The 20217-nt window shown below is 48.4% G+C and overlaps 1 protein-coding gene across 2 annotated transcripts in view; it reads left to right on the top strand.

Annotated features, from left to right (window-relative positions):
* SNX29 (sorting nexin 29) overlaps nucleotides 1–20217 on the top strand; it is a 585715-nt gene that overhangs the window by 375830 nt on the left and 189668 nt on the right. For both annotated transcript variants that reach the window (XM_081560361.1, XM_081560362.1), the window contains one exon: nucleotides 15869–15924. In XM_081560361.1, coding sequence (XP_081416487.1) covers nucleotides 15869–15924 — 56 coding nt within the window. The remainder of the gene's footprint in view (nucleotides 1–15868; nucleotides 15925–20217) is intronic.

Here is a 20217-nt window from a genome sequence, read left to right as displayed (position 1 = left end):
CCAATGCAGGGGTTCAGGTTTGATCCCTGGCCGGGGAGCTAAGGTCCCATGCTTGACAGCCAAAAAGCCAAAACAAGCAACAAATTGAATTGTAACAATTTCAATAAAGACTTAAAAAAAAAAAATCTTTAAAATCTTAAATAAATAAATAATAAAATCAGAGCATTGACACTGGCAGAGCCAGGCTTTGTCTGGAGACTCCAGGGGAAGAGCCTTCCTGCCTCTCACAGCGGCCCGAGCGTTCCTTGACTTGTGGCCGCATCGTTTCAGTCTCTGCCTCTGTCTTCACGTGGCCTCTGCTTCTCTCTGTGGCTTTCTCGTAAGGACATTGGTCATTGAGTTTAGGGCCCACTTGAATAATCCAGGGGGGTCTCATTTCAAGATCTTTGACTTAGTCACATCTGTAAAATCGTTTTTCCAAATAAAGTCACAGTTAACAGATTCTGGGGCTTAAGATATGGACATACCATTTGAAGGGGGCATGCCATCAACTCAGTACAGCTGCTGTCATTTAAAAATTGTTTTGGAAAGCACCGGTATTACATGCGTGGGCTTCCCAGGTGGCACTAGTAGTAAAGAACCTACCTGCCGACGCAGGATACATAAGAGATGCAGGTTTGATCCTTGGTCAGGAAGATCCCCTGGAAAAGGGCACGGCAACCCACTCCAGTATTCTTACCTGGAGAATCCCATGGACAGAAGAGCCCAGCAGACTACAGTCCATGGGGTTGCAAAGAGTTGGACACAACTGAGCGACTCAGCATGCATGCAGTATTACCTGAGTACGTTCTGCATGCAAACATTCAGGCATTAAATTAAAGTCCCCATCCCCACCCCCACCCAGGACCACCATCCTGATGAGTTTGGTGCTCCTCCTTCCAGACCTTCCTGTTAGGACAGAAAGATAGATGTCACAGATCATGACCCCGTTGCTGGGCCCTATGAGAGGTCCTGGGCATCTGAGCGGGGAGAAAGCACTGCCTGGGGCCTGGTCAGCTCTCAGGCATCCGGAGAAGCAGGGAGTAAACCAGTGACTTCCAGGTATATGGGAGGGGCTGTAACAAGACACATGCAAAGTGCATGGGAATAGCCCGGGGCAGCCCTCAGCTGTCTTTGCAAAAGGAACATCTCATTCTAAAGGCTTTACTGAGTCGGGGCACCTGAGCCTTTTCGGGTTCAGAAGATGCCAACCATGAAAGTCACACGTCCGGGGAATGGGTGAGGAGGGAGCCTGGGTTGGACGTGGTTCGTGGCAGGAAGTGAATCCAGAGTTCCTGGAGGCTGTGCCTGGGGATTCTCCTCTCAGGGATTGGGAGTTTTTCTCCAGGGTGGTGGGTTTCAAACTGCGTCCCCTGGGGGCCCCAGGCCTCTGAAGAGAGGACACTGGGGTCGGGGTAGGTGGCAGGACGGCCAATCTCCAGGCTCTCACCCAGCCAGGGCCCCAGAAGCCCCTCTCCCTGGTGAGGGACATGCGCAGGGGTTGCGCCCAGTGGCCCGTGGTCCCCTCCCACCTCGGTCTCCATCAGCTGCCCCAAAGCTCCTGAGCAAACACGCAAACGAAGGAAAAGCCTCGCAGTTTGGACGACCGCTGTGTCGACAAGTGGCAATAACAGGTCTGGAGGGACAGTGAGGACCATAGGAGCCGCCTCTGGGTGACTTTTCAAAGTCACCTTTTTAGGGTTTTCTCATGTGAAGGACACAGAGGGTATCCTGTGCATTGCAGCCAGAGGGACTGTGTTCTTTCTCCAGGACTGACGGGAGACAAAGCTGCCCAGACCCAGGCCTCGCCAGCCCCTGGGCTGCCGTGGGTGTGACTAGTGAGAGGTGCTCAGACCTTCCGGAAGTGTTAGATCTGTCTCCACACCCAGCCCAGTGGACTTGGCCTTGCGAGGATTCCTATTGGGCCTCCACGTGCCAGGCTGCTCTGGGTGACCACAACCACGGCTGCACTTGAAGCCCTGGCATCTTGGACTTTCTTCCCTGCACTTGACGTCAGTTGTCTCACTTCTTCAGGACAACCCTGTAAGGCAGGTGGAATTGATGTATTTATTCTACAGAGAAGGAAGCAGAGGCACAGAGAGGGTGAGTCACTTGCCAGGCTGACACCGCAGGGGAGAGGGCCCCGGGGGGCTGGGCACTGGTGTCCATGCCCTTCACTCTTGCTGTCCTGCTGCCCTGCATGCATCCCCCAGCCCTCAGCTGCCAGAGTGCTGCCCCACAGAGCAGTCGGGGCACTGCTGTTAACGCTGGGCCTCTTGGCAAGATGTCAATCAAGAGAAGTGGTTTGCTTAAAAAAAAATTGAAATCCTCAAAGTACAGGGAAGGGAAAACCCACAGATGCGTTTTCAGCCTGGGCTGTATTATTGGCAGATGTGTGGCAAATACAGTGCCAGCTCATTGTTAATAGGAGAGGAGCTGAAGGGTAAGAAATGACACAAGAAGCCTTCTGTTCCAGCAGAGGAGACACGTCAAGTAAGAGAGGAGCTTCTAGGTTTCTGTTACCGGTATGCAGAAGCCAAGGTGACCGTTCCATCTTTGGCACCTTAGCACCGACTAGGAGGGACACGGGCTACGTCAGTGCTCTTTGCTCCTTGTGACACAGCTGGGACAGACTAGAAGTGCCCTCCGTGGGAGGACACGGAGGGCTCGCCCAAGGGCCCGTTCCTCCCTGTGGGGCCAGTGCTGCTTTGCTCAGAGTAGCTGGTGGGCGGCCCCCGAGGCAGATCAGGAGACGTGGTGGATTCTCAGTAGTAGAAAATAGGTTCCGATTTAAAAAAACAAATGGACTTCCTTGGTGGTCTGCCTTCCCATGCAGGGGATGTGGATTTGATCCCTGGTCGGGGAGCTAAGATTCCCCCATGGCACAGAGCAACTAAGCCCGTGCACCACAGCTAGTCTAGAGCCCATGGTCCAAAACAAGAGGAGTCCCCCATGGACCTCAACCAAGACCCAGCGCAGTCAAACCAACCAACCTAAGCTGAAGGCAGGATCGCTGAAGTTCAGCGCTGGCCCAAGTTCCCCTTCCTGTTGTCTTTCTCCTGCAGGGAGGTGACAGGGAAGGTGAGAAATGGCAGGCGAAGGCGATGCACTAACCACACAGGCAGCGTGTTGGGTGATTTATAACCAAATGGTACAGAGGTTGGGATGGGCGAGTGCTGGTCCCGTTTTACAGAAGAGGGAACTGGGCACAGATTTCATAGATAGTAAGCGGTAAGGCTCAGAGGTGCCGGACTTTAAGACACCAGAGTCTGCGTCTTTCCCTGAGGACCTGGGCATTCTCTGGGAATGGCTGGAGAAATTCCTGAGAAACTTACCCGCCAGCCCACTCCACAGTCCTGAAGCAGCCTCCAGGGTGTGGCTCTGTTATTTAGAAAGAGTAGACATTAAATCCCCATAAAGAATCCTGGGAGGAAAGATTCCAGAGTCCTTCTGCTTTTATCTGCCAGTCAGCAGTGCCCACTCGTCTGCCGATGTAATCACCACACCCGTGAGGGCAGAAATACAGTCTGGACACATCGGTAGCCGCAGAGAGGGAAGGTGAATACCTCTCTGATCGCCCGAGTGTCTTCATTTCTGTCACAGGAACAGATTCCTGCCTTCAGAGATTAGCCTGGATTCTTGTTTTGCGCTCTTGATTCTCTGGGCGGAGGCAGTGGGTCTAGGCCCAGCTCGGGGTTGAGCTAAACTGGGCTTTGAATTCTCTGTGTGTCCACAGGCACCTCACAGAGGCCCCTGAGCCTGTCGCGGAATAGGGCCAAACACAGGATCCTCAACGGTGAAACACTGCTGTGAGGTTGAGGTAAATGCATATATATATAAGGGCCTGGATCCTTAAATGTCACTTGTTTTTAAAAAAATTTTTTTGATCGGAGTATAATTGCTTTACAATGTTGTGCTGGTTTCTGCTGTACAGCAGTGGGAATCAGCTGTACGTATACATATATCCTCTCCCTCTGAAACCTCCCTCCCACTCCCACCCCCCTCAGATGGTAGAGAATCTGCCTGCAATGCGAGAGACCTGGGTTCAATCCCTGGGTCGGGAAGATCCCCTGGAGAAGGGCATGGCGACCCACTCCAGTATTCTGGCCTGGAGAATCCCATGGACAGAGGAGCCTGGCGGGCTGCAGTCCATGGGGGGGGCGTCACGAGGAGTCGGACACGACTGAGCGACTAACACTTTCACTTTCACGCATCTATCCCCTCCCTCTCAAGCCTCCTTCCCCCTCCGCCCCCACCTCCTGATGCCTCTGTTCCTGCCCTGCAAATCCCCCCGGTCCCGTTTTTATGGATTCCATATATATGCATTAATACACGATACCTTAAATGTCACTTCTTATCCCTCCCCCTCCATTAAGATCTGGGGTGTCTCGTTACTCTCAAGTCAATGAAAGTCCTTTCATGAAGCTGTGGAGCTCAAACATTTGTGTGAAGAAGTGTTTCCCTGAAACTGCCGATAATTGCTCTACATCTGTTTGGGCATCAGCGACAGAAGTGGGCAGACTTTTCCGATAGATGCCCAGAGAGTCAACGTTTTAGGTGTCGCTGGTGCTACTGCCTCTGTCACAGGGACTGGACTTTGGGGATAGAGCGACAGCAGCTGCAGGTGATACACACACATAGCCGTGTCACTGTGTTCCACAGAAAATTTATTTACAAACGCAGGCTGGGTTTGGCCTGTGGGCCATCGTGTACCAACCCTTGACCTCGAATCTGGAGAGGTAGTTGGTTTATGAACCGGAAATGTAAAAATGAACAAGCTGGGGAGTGGAGGTGAGGGGCTTCTGTTGTCCTTATAGCCTGGTGTCTCCAGCGCAGTCAACCCAGATAGACCCAGATCGGCTCCTGTCTGCAGCCGTGAGCTCCTCAGACCTGCTGCTTAAACCTCCTTGGTACATCTTAATGCTGTCAATGCGGCTTGTGGTCTGGCTGATTTCTAAGTGACAGCTTCAGTTGTTTGCTGTGTATTCGGAGAAACTCTACACCCACTTGCCAGTTACAATGGAAGCCCGGGGAGGACAGGTTTGGATTCTAGACTTTACACAGTGCCGCTTCTCCTCGGCATCTTCTGGCAGCTCTGTGCCTCTCTGTCTCTGGCTGTTCAATGCGAGTTGAGGATGAGATGAGGCAGTTTGCACAGTGTGTCCTAAACTTCTCTCTTTTTGAGTAAATCATGCTTGTGTAACCTTTTCTTTGAAAGGAGGTCTGCCTTGGAAACTCAGTTTGGGAAATGCGTTGAAGTATTGATAGAAGCTAGGGTATATTTTTATTTTTATTTTTGCTGTTGTTGTTTGTTTGCTTTTGCTGTGCATCATCAGGATCTTAGTTCCCCGACCAGGGATCAAACCCCTGTCCCTTGCAGTGAAAGCATAGAATCTTAACCACGGGATCTCCAGGGAAGTCCCTAGAAGCTAAGCTGGTCTTGCCGAAGAAGGGCATGAGGGGAGGCCCTCTGACCACTAAGCCCTTGCAGCAGCTTCTAGAAACTTTGGGACCTGTCAGGAGCAGACAAGCCCCCCGATGTGGTGTGAGGCTGAAGAAGTATGCATGGGGGACCCAGCCACTCCTCATCTGTAGCGGGAGTGAGTTTGGATAAGTTGAATGCTCTCAGCTCCTTCCTAAGAAACCTGAGTCTCTCGCTCGAGATTGTTTGAAACTTCATAACTGAAGCTGCTGCTGCTGCTGCTAAGTCGCTTCAGTCGTGTCCGACTCTGTGCGACCCCATAGATGGCAGCCCACCAGGCTCCGCCATCCCTGGGATTCTCCAGGCAAGAATACTGGAGTGGGTTGCCATTTCCTTCTCCAGTGCATGAAAGGGAAAAGTGAAAGTGAAGTCGCTCAGTCGTGTCCGACTCTTAGCGACCCCATGGACTGTAGCCTACCAGGCTCCTCCGTCCATGGGATTTTCCAGACAAGAGTACTGGAGTGGGGTGCCATTGCCTTAGAGGTGACTTAAAAGTGCCTGGGAGGATGTGCGTAGGTGACATGCAAATACTACACCATTTTGTATAAGATCTGAGCATTCTCGGGTTTTGGTATCTATAAGGGTGCTAGAACCAATCCCCTGCAGATACCAAAGGACACCCCCACCTATTTTGTGATCTTTAAAAGCTATTCACAATCTCCAACACTTGTAGTTACGAGTTTTCCAAGAAAAATTTCCAGATCTGCTAGTCATATTGAGAAGAACTTCATATGGATTATCTTCCACCTTCCTTCCAACAACCTCGGAAGGGAAAGTCGCTTAGTCATGTCCGACTCTTTGCAACCCCATGGACCGTGACCCACCTCTGTCCATGGAATTCTCCAGGCAAGAATACTGGACTGGGTTGCCATGCCCTTCTCCAGGGGATCTTCCCAAGTCAGGGATCAAACCTGAGTCTCCCACATTGCAGGCAGTTTTTTTTTTTTTTACCGCCTGAGTCACTAGGGAACTAACAACCTCAGAAGGTATGGTTAATTGTTACCTTGAATGTTAGATGAGGAAACATGGGCTCATGTGTTGAATGACCTGCTGAAGGGCTAGAGTATTAGTAAATTGGTGAGCCTGAACTAAAAAAATGCAGGTCTGCCCTGATGAAGATGTTCCTGCCCCCTCAGTGCTGCCTCTTCAAGAAATTCTACCGGAGCTGTGTGGTCTCCACACCTGTTACGCTGACCACGTGCCGTGAGGGCAATGCAGACCATAGGTGCTCCCAGAGTGCAGTCACTGAGAGAGGCTTCCAGAAAAGGAAATCCTACACCTGGTCCTGCTGGATGTGTGGCACAGGGCCAGGCTAACACAGGGACAAGGTGAGGGCACAGATCAACACAGGCCAGCTTGGAACACTGGCCAGTTACTGGAGAATGCGGAGGAGTGCAGATATAGAGGAGGGGCCACTGGTCTTGTGACTTTACACTATGGCCACAGTCACGGACTCACTTTTGGGGTCATGGATGAGCTTTGTTTAGGGGTAGCTTTCTATTAGCAATTAAGCCTAGAAAAGCTATAGACAGTTGTGGATTTCTTCTAGAGGTCCGCCTTAAAAAAAATCTGTCGATGAAAAGGTGATGGGCAGACAGGTTGGCAAATGATCTGGCGTCCAGAATTGAGATGGTGTGTGTGTGTGTGTGTGTGTACACACACACTTACTCAGCAGCCTCCTGGCTGTTCCCTCTTGCCTATTGCTCGATCTTTCCTCTGCAGCCAGAGTGACTTACTCGGATGGGATCTCTTCCAGTCTCTCTCTTGCTTAAATCTGCTTGGAGGTTTCCTTCTACGCAAAGGCCAGAGCCTTGCTCTCCTCCTTTGGGCCCCAGCTCTCGCCACGGTCCCTCCAAACCTCTCTCCCTGTTGCCTTCCCAGACACCTTAGTGAGCCTAGTTTTTCTCTGTGGACTTTTCACACCATAATTGTGTTATCAGTTGTTTAAGGACTGTCTCCCTGGGTGGACAGTGTGCTCCTTCATCTCCTCTGCCAACTCTCTGGTACCCAGAGTGCCAGGGCCATAAGAGGAACCTAATGTGGATTTGCGGACTAAATGTCTGAGTAACGAGGGTGTGTACATCTTTACTGGAGCAGCTGGCGCTTCACTCGTGGGTGGGGACTGCCGGGCCCCAAACGTCCGTCTGTTCTGTCCAATGCCCTTGAACTCTGTCTCTGAACCGTGAGAGTAAATGCCACTTAGTAAGCCCTTTGTACAGATGTTGTCCATGCAACTTAATCACTTGGGGAAAAAAACTAGATGTCCATTCTCAATAAATTAGATAATTTTTGTCTCCCAACCTGACCCTCTTATTTCTGCTCTCATCCACTGTCCCGTCCCCCATCTATTTGTTCATCTATGTGTTTATTCATCCACGGGAAACATGCTCCGAGCGATCAGTACGTACCCGATATCATCTGGGGCCCTGAGAATATGGTCCTTGAGACCCTCAGAGTCTTTGGGGAAAAACAGACACATCCAAAAAAAGTTTACAGAAGTGTGCCAGGCTGCATTTGTGCAAGCTTCCAGGACTACTCAGAGGACAGAATTAATAACTCTTTAAAGTTCTTGTTTGCCAGTTCTTTATTCCCAGCGGAGAGTCTTTGGCCTCCGCTGACACCTCTAATTGTATATTTGTACAAACAAAAGAACAAATTAACAGATAAGCACAGAACCCTGAAAGTGGTCCAGACCAGATAGCTGCCTCCCTCCTGGGGACGCGAGGAGAGCTTAGGGCTGTCCTCTGGCCCAGCCAACCAAGCTGGAGACAGCCATGCATCTGACGTGTTATTCCTTCTTAAAAAGTGAGATGAGAAAGCAGGGTATTGGTGGAATGTGAAATAGTTGTCATTTCTGGCAGTGCAAAGTGAGAGCTAATCACTTTGGGGAAGGCTATTTGAAAAGAGGGGTGTGTGAGAAAGCGACTGGAAGACATAAATTACGGGTGTCATTTCATGATTGGGACCAAGATTCACAGTCCTGTATTGTCTGCCTTTTTGCCTTGTCTTCTGAGCATTGAATCCGAGAGCCCTGTAATTAGAAGACAAAGCCTGTGATTCTCTTCCTTTGGTTCCTCTTATCTCCAAACTAGCTCATCCTTCTCATGCATGATGACTGAGGATTTGCTCCAGAGCAGTTGGAGGCTTGATTGACACTTCCATGGAAATGGAGCTTCCTTCATCACTCCCTTGCTTCCTCAGTCCCAGATACTCAGTCAGTGCCCACAGTGTGCCAGGGCCAGTATGAATGAGAAGACATGGAGGCTGCTGTCCCCGAGCTTGCAGGGAGCAACCAGTTGCAGCCTGAGCCCCAGGGACAGTACAGGGTGGCAGTGGAGGGTGTGCTTAGTTCTGGTGGTCAGGAAGGTGTCTCACAGGAAGTCATCTTTTAGCTGAATCTTGAAAGATGGGGGAAGAGCCAGTTGCACACAGGCTGGGGAAAGAAAGGAGGGGGACGTGACTTGCAGTAATGCTTGCTTCACATGTTTATTAGAGGATTAAGTGTGCGAATACTTTGGTGCATTGTAGGCATTCAACTTTGGCCACTGGATGCTAAGGGCTGATTCATGGGAAAAGACCCTGAGTCTGGGAAAGATTGAAGGCAGGAGAAGGGGGTGACAGAGGATGAAATGGTTACATAGCATCACTGACTCAATGGACATAAGTCTGAGCAAACTCTGGGAGATAGTGAAGGACAGGGAAGTCTGTCGTGCTGCAGTCCATAGGGTCGCAAAGAGTCGGACATGACTGAGCGACTGAACAGCAACAAGAGGCATTCACCACACTTTGGCTTCCCCTCCAGCCACCATCGCTGTTGCTTTCTAGCAGGGCCTTCAGAGAGCCACGTGACCTCTCAGACAATCAGTGAAGGCTGCCTTGTGTACCCAGAGATGAAAAAGGGTTCTGATTGTCTGTGGGTCTTGCCTGTCCCTACACGCTAATGTGTGCAGCACCTGGGGTGTTCACTCCAGAAAGGCCCCGAAATCCTGGCTGCTCTTTGTCTCCAGCCATAGGCTCTGCCTTTCCCTGCGAACCATCATACTGCCCCCTGACCCTCCCGCCAAGACCACAGCCCAGATGGTGAGCCGCCTCCTCTGTGGGACCAGGGAGAAGGGAGGTGAGGATGACCATGCTTTCTCATGCTCTGGGTTGGTGGGAACCAGAGAGAAGGCTCCATCACGGAGGCGTGTCCTCCAAGAGTCCCGGGGCTTCAGGAAGGCATGAGGGATGTTTGTGGCCAGTATCAATAGAAAGCTGGTTTTTCTTAACAAAATCTCTGCCCCACACTTCTATCACGGCCAGAATTGGAAGTCAAATCAGCTTTCGGGATGATTGCTGTAACCCTCAGATGCTCCCTTCTCCAGTCTCTATAGACACTATGAAAAGATACCTGGTTAAGTTGGTGAAGAAGATTTGCCATGTTGTCATCCTGCATTTGCTGTCGACCCAGGCCTTATTTTCAAGATAGATCCACCAAGGTCAGAAAGTTCATGGATTCTTTTTCCAGCCAGCCTCCCTGAAACTGAGGATGACTCGTATCTCCTGACTTGCTAATGCCAATAATACCACCAATTAGAAGAAAAGCTCCTGAGCAGGAAGGGTTTAACAACTCTCAGATATTTACATTGGAGAAGGAAATGGCAACCCACTCCAGTGTTCTTGCTTGGAGAATCCCAGGGACAGGGGAGCCTGGTGGGCTGCCGTCTATGGGTTCGCACAGAATCGGACACGACTGAAGCGACTTAGCAGCAGCAGCAGATACTTACACCCACTGTTTGAAAGGGTCCCTACAAACAAGCATTTGATGTTTTGTTCAGTCGCTAAGTCTTGGCCGGCTCTTTGCGACCTCGTGGACTACACCACACCAAACATACCCAAAGGGAAAGTTATCTGTCAGGAAAATAACTTCTTTTTTTTAAAAAAAGTTTATTTTAATTGGAGGACAATTACCTTACAATATTGTGGTGGTTTTTGTCATACATCTACCTTCTTTTTAAAATCGATCACTTTGAAGAAGCTCTCTGTTCACATCACTGTAAAATAGCATCTGTCCTTAAAGACCTTAGCTTGTCCTCTTTTGTTTTGATCTCTCTGGTCACCCTTCCCCTCAGCCTGGTGAGACAGGCAGTCAAAACCTTCCTTTTTGTGAATGAAGTTCCCTTTGTCCAAGCTTTGTTCATGTCTGAACTGAGACAAGGCTGCACTCAAAGGCAGTGTGGTGATGCCACTGATGCATTCACGGTCTGGGATTCCTGCCTCTGATCTGTTTGCCTGACTCACGTCATGCCAAGGAAGCTTCTTCCAGTCTTGTTGTTGTTCAGTCGCTCAGTCATGTCTGACTCTTTGCGACCCCGTGGACTGCAGTATACCAGACTTCCCTGTCCTTCACTATCTCCCAGAGTTTGCTCAAACTCATATCCATTGAGTCAGTGACACCATCTAACCATCTCATCCTCTGTAACCCCCTTCTCCTCCTGCCTTCAATCTTTCCTAGCAACAGAGTCTTTTCCAATGAGTTGGCTCTTTGCATCAGGTGGCCACAGTATTGGAACTTTAGCTTCAGCATCAGTCCTTGCAATGAAAATTCAGGACTGATTTCCTTTAGGGTGGACTGGTTTGATCTTCTTGCAGTCCAAGGGAATCTCAAGAGTCTTCTCCAGCACCACAGTTTGAGAGCATCAGTTCTTTGGTGCTCAGCCTTCTTTACAGTTCAACTCTCACATCCATACATGACTACTGGAAAAACCAAAAGTCAAAAGGCTTCAATTCAACATACCTTTGTCAGCAAAGTGATGGCTTAGGTGCAGAAGTAAACTCAGAGAAGCAAGTTCCAGAGAAGGCACTGGATTCCACGTGGAAGCAGCAGGGGGAGAGTGGTGTTTGGAAGACGGGCTTCAGAGCTGCCCTCAGCCCTTTTGCATCCCCGATGCAAGGGAGACGTGAAGACATAGGCCCTCCCATCCAGTGGAGGAGGATTGCAAAGAATGTTTTATTTACTTTACACATTATTGCGATCCAGATGCATCTATTAGTGGTTACAGGATTAATGCATCTTCCTTGTAGAAAGTACAGAGAAGTCCAGACACATGCTACAGATTCATTTGACTGCCCTCTCTCTGATACCCCACTGTCTTTCGGATCTCTTCCATCCCCACCTTACTGATCCACAGTCATTGCTAGTTTTATCTAGGACACATACTGGGTGTTTGCAGTTCATGTTAATAGCAGCTTTAAAAAAAAAAATTTTTTTTTTTTTGGTTGTGCCGCACAGCTTTTGGGATCCTAGTTCCCTGACCAGGAATTAAATCTGAGTCCTGGTATCTCAGCTGGTAAAGAATCTGCCTGCAATGCAGGAGACCCCTGTTCGATTCCTGGGTTGGGAAGATCCCCTGGAGAAGGGATAGGCTACCCGCTCCAGTATTCTTGCTTAAGTGCACTTAGAAGTGAAAGTGCAAAGTCCCAACCATCTGGACCACCAGGGAATTCCAAAGTAGCATTTTATTAAACAGAGAACAGGAGCTTTTTTTCTGTGCCATTAAAAGTTTATCAAGAGCACTCTTTGATGGGATAATACATTTTAGTTTACATTTTTAATGGATATTAGTTTATTTCAGAACTCAAATAGTAGATATAAAAATGTGTTGAATGAATAACCTCACTCCCACCTTGCTGTCCAGTCCCTGCCCCCAGGGCTCGTACCCCTTTGATTGGTGCCTTGAACTTCACTTCTATACCTTCCTAATGCAAAAAAAAATAGATACAACTTGATATTCTTCCTTCTCCATTTTTGCACCCAAGGTAGTGTATTACACCCACCATCTGTAGCCTGCTCTCGCTTTCCTGTTATGGTTTATCTTTTAGATGGTTTCATAACTGCACATGAAATGCTATCTCATTCTTCAAAAGCACCTTTAAATTCTTTTAAAGCAGTCTACTCGATCATTGTTTTTCAATCTTACAGAAAGATAGCGAATGAAAAATAAGCGTAATTTTTCTCCCCAATCCCACTCCTAATCTGTTATCAGTGTTGCTGTTTTCTTATATACTTTCCCAGAATTATTTTTGTGCTTGTACCCTCATGAGTGTGTGTTTATGTATTTATGTGTATAACTCATTTTTTTAAACCAGATATCTCCTATGGACATGTCATAATTTCTTGAATCATTCCTCTGTAGTTGTACTGTTAGATTCTTTTTTCTTTTACTTGTCTAAGCCTGGAAAGAGGAATCATCTTCGATGTAAATTTTTGTTGACGTCTTTGTTTCCTCTGGATGAATCCTGGGAGTGTGATTTCTGGATCAAAGGATGAAGATGTTTTAGGGATCTTGGTACACACAACCTCATGGCTTCCCCCAAGGGATTGTACCTGCTCTCACCCTAGACACCCTGAGGAAAATGACAGTCCGTCTAACAACAGGGCCACCCCAACTCCCAGCCCAGGAAGTTTCTGGTCTTTTGTTCATTGCAGCACTATTAACAATAGCCAAGACATGGAAGGAACCTAGATGTCCATCAACAGATGAATGGATAAAGAAATTGTCATACATATATGCGATGGAATATTACTCAGCCATAAAAAGGAACGAATGTGACTCAGTTGAACTGAGGTGGATGAACCTCAGGCTTGTTATACAGAGTGAAATAAGTCAGAAAGAGAAAAACAAATACCATATATTAACATATATATATGGAATCTAGAAAAACGGTACTGGTGAACCTGTTTGCAGGTCGTAACAGAGATGCGGGCATAGAAAATGGACTTGTAGACACAGCAGGGGAAGGAGAGGATGGCATGAATTGAGAGAGTAGCATTGGCCTATGTGCACTACAATGTGTAAAATAGATAGCTGGGGGAAGCTGCTGTCTAACACAGGGAGCTCAGCATGGTGCTGTGACAACCTAGAGGGCTGGGATTGGTGGACTCAGGGGAGGGAGGCTCCAGAGGGAGAGGATATACATGTATATCTCCATGGACAGAGGAGCCTGGCGGGCTGCAGTCCATAGGGTCAAAAAGAATCAAGACACTACTGAGCGACTATCACATGGCTGATTGGTGGTGTTGTATGGTGGAAACCAACACAATATTGTAAAGCAATGATCCTCCAATTAAAAAAGAAAAAAAAGGAGGAAAGAAACTGATGTTTTCTCAAGTGGTTAGGCAGGTTTCTCTTTGCTGGACTTCAAAGACTCTCTCAGCATCAGCTCCTCAGCACAGCCTGCTGCCCAGAGCCCAGTTGAATTGCTTATTAGCTCCAGGAACCTGGAAAGGGCTCAAATTGGCCGTCCTCCTTCTGGGCTGCCGAATAGAAGGTGAGACACCCCTAGGGTTGTTGGCAGATTAGTGTCTGGTGTCAAGGATAGCACACTGCTGTTCCTTCTCAGTAGTTGTCATGTTATTCAGTGAGTGAGTGAAAGTCGCTCAGTCGTGTCCGACTCTTTGCGACCCCATGGACTATGTATAGTCCATGAAATTCTCCAGGCCAGAATACTGGAGTGGGTAGCCGTTCCCTTCTCCAGGGGATATTCCCAACCCAGGGATCAGATGCAGGTCTCCCACATTGCAGATGGATTCTTTACTAGCTGAGCCACCAGGGAAGCCCTGTGCTGTCATATTACTATTATAGCACACAAGTCAATCAGGGAGACCCTCCTACCTGCCTGGCACTGTTCCACACACACAAGACGTGTCAGCACCTCTTGTGCTCTGGATAAACCTGTGCCTATGACCGTTATACCCATTTCACCGACAAGGACAGTACAACACAGAGAAGTCAGGTGACTTGCTCATGGCCATGCTGTTAGGGGCTCAGGACTAGATCGGGAGCCATGTGGTCCCAGAGCCCAGGCTGCTTACCCATCCCTCTTCCTGCCTCCCAAAGGAGCCTGCTGTTTCTTTAGGGACTGCCTCCTAGTGTCTTCTTATCCTCTATTCAGGCAGAGCTTTGTCAAGTCTCTCCTCCTCCCGTCACCTTTGAGCTACCTTTTCCTCTTTGCTAAGGGTTGGTAGTAGAAAAGCCTTGAAAGTGGAACAGACCTGAATTTGTCTCCCCTTCCTACGTGTGTGGCCTTGGACAAGTTCAGCCTCTGAGAGCCTGTATTCTCTCATCTGGGGGACATTACCCACCCCCAGAATCGTTATCACGATTTTTAAAAATCATTTAAAAAGTTACTCATTTGGCTGTGCCGGTTCTTAGTTGCGGCATGTGGGATCTAGTTCCCCAACTAGGGATTGAGCTTAGGCACCCTGCATTGGGAGCACAGAATCTTAGTCACTGGGCCACCAGGGAAGTCCCCGTTAACCACAATTAATGATGATTGAAGATAACATGAATGCCCTGACGGTGAACAGTGTGAAACGAAGGGCCCCTTTCCCTCATCACCTCTCCCCCTTCTCTGTGCCACTGGATTCCTCTCAGTTTTGATCCACAGTCTTAAATTCTCTCCAGTTCACATTTATTTTCCTTTTTTAAAAAAAGCGTATTTTATTTTTTGGCTGTGCTTGGTGTTCATTGCTGCACGTGGGCTTTCCCTGGTTGTGGCGAGTGGGGGACACTCCCTAGTTGCAGTGCTTCTTCTTGCAGTGACCTCTCCTGTTGCTGAGCACAGGCTATAGGGTGCAAGGGCTTCAGTATTGGGGCGCTTGGGCTTAGTTGCCCCCAGGACATATGGGATCTTCCTGAGCCAGGGATGGAACCCATGTGCCCTGAATTGGCAGGCGGATCCTTAACCACAGGACCACTGGGGAAGTCACCTCCAGTTCACATACGATCCTGTCACAAAAGGAAACTCACTCCCAGGGTCTGATAGCATCATGATTGACTGAGCATCTACTAGTGCCAGCTGTCTGCTGTCTGCGAGAATTACCATCCCACCAGGTGATTTAGCGTCTTGCACCCAGTCCTGTTCTCATGGGGCCCTTCTGAGTCAGAAGAGAAGGTCATACTCAGCTGCCTTAAATTGCCCACACACGGGAGGGGAAAGGATGGAGCCGCTTCTGTGTTTGCACACCAGGTGTGTCTGTGTATGTGACCGTCATCCTGGTCACAGTGACTATTTTTTGCCATTGCATGTTTGATATCTCACCTCTCAGCTCCTAATTAGCGCTCTCTAGCTCCAGAATTACATGCTTTTTCGCGCCCACAATGATCTCAATGGGATTAACAGCCTTTTTTTTTCCTGTGAAGGTAATTGAGATCTTTCATGGTGGCATATTTTTACTACTGTAACTCCGTCTCTAACCATCCTTCCACAAAATCTCTTTACTGTTTTCCCGTAACTGCTGCTTCACCTCATTCTGAACAGGAAATGTTCAGGGACCATTGAGAGTCAGAATTTCCCGTGATTATGCAAACCATGGTAACCGTGATGTGTTTTCTCTCTCCCCCTCCCCCCCTCTCCTGATGACAGGTGCCCGGAGATTTGAGTCAAACATCCGAAGACCAGAGTTTGTCGGATTTTGAAATGTAAGTCCACGGCGCCTGCTCATGAAGGGCCTTTTCGAAACAGGACTCTTGTTGCTTGGCTCACATCCCAGGAGACCACAGCAAAAAAAAAAAAAAAAATGACTTTAAATCTGCACAGCTGATTTGGTTTTTGTAGAGTTGGGGAGCTGTCTGCCTGCAGCCTGAGTCTGGCCTTTAGATGTGTTTTTAGTCTCCCTCCATGGGTGTTGAAAAACAATTTAATCTTTTTGGCTGACATTTAAGAGTTGGAAGATGCGCATGAAAATTTAAATTTCTCCCTTTTCTTTAAAATAAGAAATCCGGGCAAGGCCACCATCAGCTAGAGCTGAGTTGCAGCCTCCTCTGCTGTTCGGGGCGTGTGCCCCTCCGCTCGCCTCAGTTCCCACTCCACTGGCCCACTCCACTGGTTCCATTGTCTGGGTGTCTCCTGTTTCAGATTTGAGTTTGCAGCCCCAGGGTTATTGGTACCTTGGTCTGATTTTTTATTGGATTTAATTCTATCTGGTGCCTCTGCCTATAACCCTTAGGCTATTTAGTTGGTCTTCAGACTGACTCTTTCTGATTGAGTTGCCTCGGTTTTTGGACCGAATAGTCCTGTGGGGTTGCTGAAGAGAGTGGATTGAGTCCTGAGTCAGGGTCAAGCACAACCTCCCTCCTCTCATTCAGTTGTGCTGAGTGGAGGAAGGTTTAGCCTCCCCAAGAGATGGTGTCATACGTCCGTCTGCTTCTGGAGAGAGAGGGAGGGGCATTGGAAGAGCACTTTGTTAGAGCCAGGCTGAGCCAAGTCGAAACCTTAGCTGCAGGACTCACAGCTAAGTGAGTGACCTCACTTACCCGGTGTGACCTCGAGTAAGCTGCTTAACCTCTCTGGGCCTAAGTTTGTTCCAAATAGGAAAAGGAGTACATCAAGGCTGTATATTGTCACTGTGCTTATTTAACTTATGTGCAGAGTACATCATGAGAAATGCTGGGCTGGATGAAGCACAAGCTGAAATCAAGATTGCTGGGAGAAATATCAATAACCTCAGATATGCAGATGACACCACCCTTATGGCAGAAAGCGAAGATGAACTAAAGAGCCTCTTGATGAAAGTGAAAGAGGAGAGTGAAAAAGTTGGCTTAAAGCTCAACATTCAGAAAACTAAGATCATGGTCCCATCACTTCATGGCAAATAGATTGTGAAACAGTGGCAGACTTTATTTTTTGGGCTCCAAAATCACTACAGATGGTGACTGCAGCTATGAAATAAAAAGAAAAGAAAAGTTATGACCAAGCTAGACAGCATATTAAAAAGCAGAGACATTATTTTGCCAAAAAGGTCCGTCTAGTCAAGGCTATGGTTTTTCCAGTGGTCATGTATGGATGTGAAAGTTGGAATATAAAGAAAGCTGAGCACCAAAGAATTGATGCTTTTGAGCTGTGGTTTTGGAGAAGACTCTTGAGAGTCCCTTCGACAGCAAGGATATCCAACCAGTCCATCCTAAAGGAAATCAGTCCTGAATGTTCATTGGAAGGACTGATGTTGAAGCTGAAACTCCAATGCTTTGGCCAACGGACGCGAAGAGCTGACTCATCTGAAAAGACCCTGATGCTGGGAAAGATTGAAGGCAGGAGGAGGAGGGGACGACAGAGGATGAGACGGTTGGATGGCATCACCAACTCAATGGACATGAGTTTGAGTAAACTCCAGGAATTGGTGATGGACAGGGAGGCCTGGCGTGCTGCAGTCCATGGGGTCGCAAAGAGTCAGACACGACTGAGCGACTGAACTGAACTGAAGGTGCAGATCACAGTTGGCCTTGTGAGGCCGAGGTAGAGATTAGAGGCGGGGGGATCAAGAGGCCCCACAGTCCTGGTGAGGGGGATGGTAGAAGTTAGAGGTGAAGGATGAAAATCAAAGACGTTTGCCTCTGCTGGCTCTTTGGGAGGGGGTGAGTGGAGGGGAGTATAGTATGAAAGAGGGTCATGAAATGGCAGCTCTGGTGGAGGGTAAGGGGGGACCAGTTGGGGAGAGAGGTGAAAGCCGTATCGGGGATCCCAGAGACGGGCCACTCATGAGGTGGAAAGGACTCGTTGTTGAAGCAGGAATTCATCACTGCCTGTTGTGGGAGGCCAGGTCCTGGTAGAGGGGCTGAATCAGCACACCCTGCCCTCAGGCAGCTGCTGTCTGGTCTAACCACATCCTCCTCCCTCCCCCAGGGTGCTTGTCTCCACTAAAGCTAGAGGGAAGTGCCATTCCCTCCCTTGAGATGGAGCTGCAGATCCCACCTGTCCTTGCAGGGAAGGCCCTCGTTGACCCTGGCTCCATCCCCCTGCCCTCTCTTCATTCCAGCTGCCCTGGTGGACTGGACTCCTCCAGCTTATCTGGTCTTCCATACACAGGATCATGATTGTATTCACTTAACCCACACTTGTAAATGTAGGAGAGAGATGGTCACGTAAACAGTCAATTCTTATACAGTGTGATATAGACTCTGAAAGGGGGACACACCTAACCAACTTGCATGATCTCCTTCGAGGTTGTCCAGACCTCACCCATCCTGGGAGGTTAATGAAAATGGTAGTATTAGTTACACTTCTGCACCCTTCCCCCGGCTGACAGTAATGAAGGGGGAACACTGATCACTAGCACAGTTTTGGGGGTCTTTCTAGGAGAGGTGTCGTTAGATACCCAAGCCAATTCAGTGGTTCAGAATTGCAGGTTGTACTCAGATTCCCGGGGAGGTGATCAGTGGGGCTTATTTTGCCCCATGAAGAGAGTCAGTGCCTTAGCTCAGAGCTTGGAAGAAATGCTGTTTCAGGAGAGAATCATTTCTTTGTGAAAATGAAACGCTCTTTACCCTGGAGGTTGTGAGGCTGTTGAGTCATGGAATCTTCCACCATCAGCGCCTCAAACCATGTTCCAAGCACAAGTGGCTGGCACATTTTTATGAGCCGCTCTTTAGAGAGTAGGAGAGCTTGAGAAAAAGCGTTTATCCTTGGAATGACTCTGAATGGAAGCAAGGACTGGGACCTCCCAGCCCTTCCAGAAATGCGCAATACTGTTATTCGAGCTGTTGGGAGTGATCTGGAAGTTTCAGTGACAGCTTATCAGCTCTGGATGATGTTGATCCAGCTGTGGAAGAGTGGTGATGGTGGGCGTGTGCACCCACAACTCAAGAGTGTGGTTAAAGTCATCCAGTAAGGCAGGACTGTCGCGATACCAAAATAACCCTTGAAGTTCTCTCAAGTAGCCTGCGAGGATCAACTGAGATGATCTGGGTGAAAGCATGGATCTGTCCATGGTACATGCTCAGTAAATTATTCTGCATTTGAATTTAAATCTTGCTTTATTCAACCCTGACTTCAGACTATACCACAAAGCTACAGTAATCAAGATAGTGTGGTACTGACACAAAAGCATAAAAATAGATCAACAGAACAGAATAGAAAGCCCAGGGACAAACCCACGCACCTGTGGATACCTTATCTTCGACAGAGGAGGCAAGAATATACAGTGGAGAAAGACAGCCTCTTCAGTAAGGAGTGCTGGGAAAACTGGACAGGTGCATGTGAAAGAATGAAATTAGAACACTCCCTAGCATCATAAACAAAAATAAACTCAAAATGGATTAAAGGCCTAAATATAAGGCCAGACACTTAAGACTCTTAGAGGTAGGCTTCCCTGGTGGCTCAGTGGTAAAGAATTCGCCTGCCAATTCAGAAGACATGAGTTCAATTTCCTGGCCTGGAAAGATCCCACATCCCGAGGAACAACTAAGCCCATGCACCACAAATACTGAGCTATTGAGCCTGTGCTCTAGAGCCCAAGAGCTGCAACTTCGAAGCCTGAGCACCCTAGAGCTCGGGCTCTGCAACTAAAGAAGCTACCCCAGTGAGAAGCTTGCACACTGCAACTAGAGAACAGCCCCTGCTACAAGAAAAGCCCATGCAACAATGAAGACCCAACAGAGCCAAAAATAAATAAATAAGTAAAATTAAAAAAAAAAAAACTCTTAGGGGAAAATATAGGCAGAACACTCTTTGATATAAATTGCAGCAAGATCCTCTTTGCCCCACCTCCTACAGTAACGGAAATAAAAATAAAACTTGCTCTATTTGAGCCACACAGTGCTTTTGGATAAGTTGCAAGAGTGGTTATTGATGCTTGACTTTCTGAAATCCCCTCCCCCTGCCCCAAACAGCCATTGCTTGCATGGCCATGAGTGTTGGTCTCATGGAATCTGATCTTAAAGTGAGGTGATGATGCTGGTTTAGTCACTAGGTCGTGTCCAACTCTTGTGAACCCATGG

The sequence above is a fragment of the Giraffa tippelskirchi genome, chromosome 13 (assembly GCF_054371585.1).
Source record: "Giraffa tippelskirchi isolate mGirTip1 chromosome 13, T2T-mGirTip1v1.2.pri, whole genome shotgun sequence".
Lineage (NCBI taxonomy): Eukaryota > Metazoa > Chordata > Mammalia > Artiodactyla > Giraffidae > Giraffa > Giraffa tippelskirchi.
The sequence above is the reverse complement of the archived record's forward strand: the minus strand, read 5'-3'. Positions and strand labels throughout refer to the sequence as shown.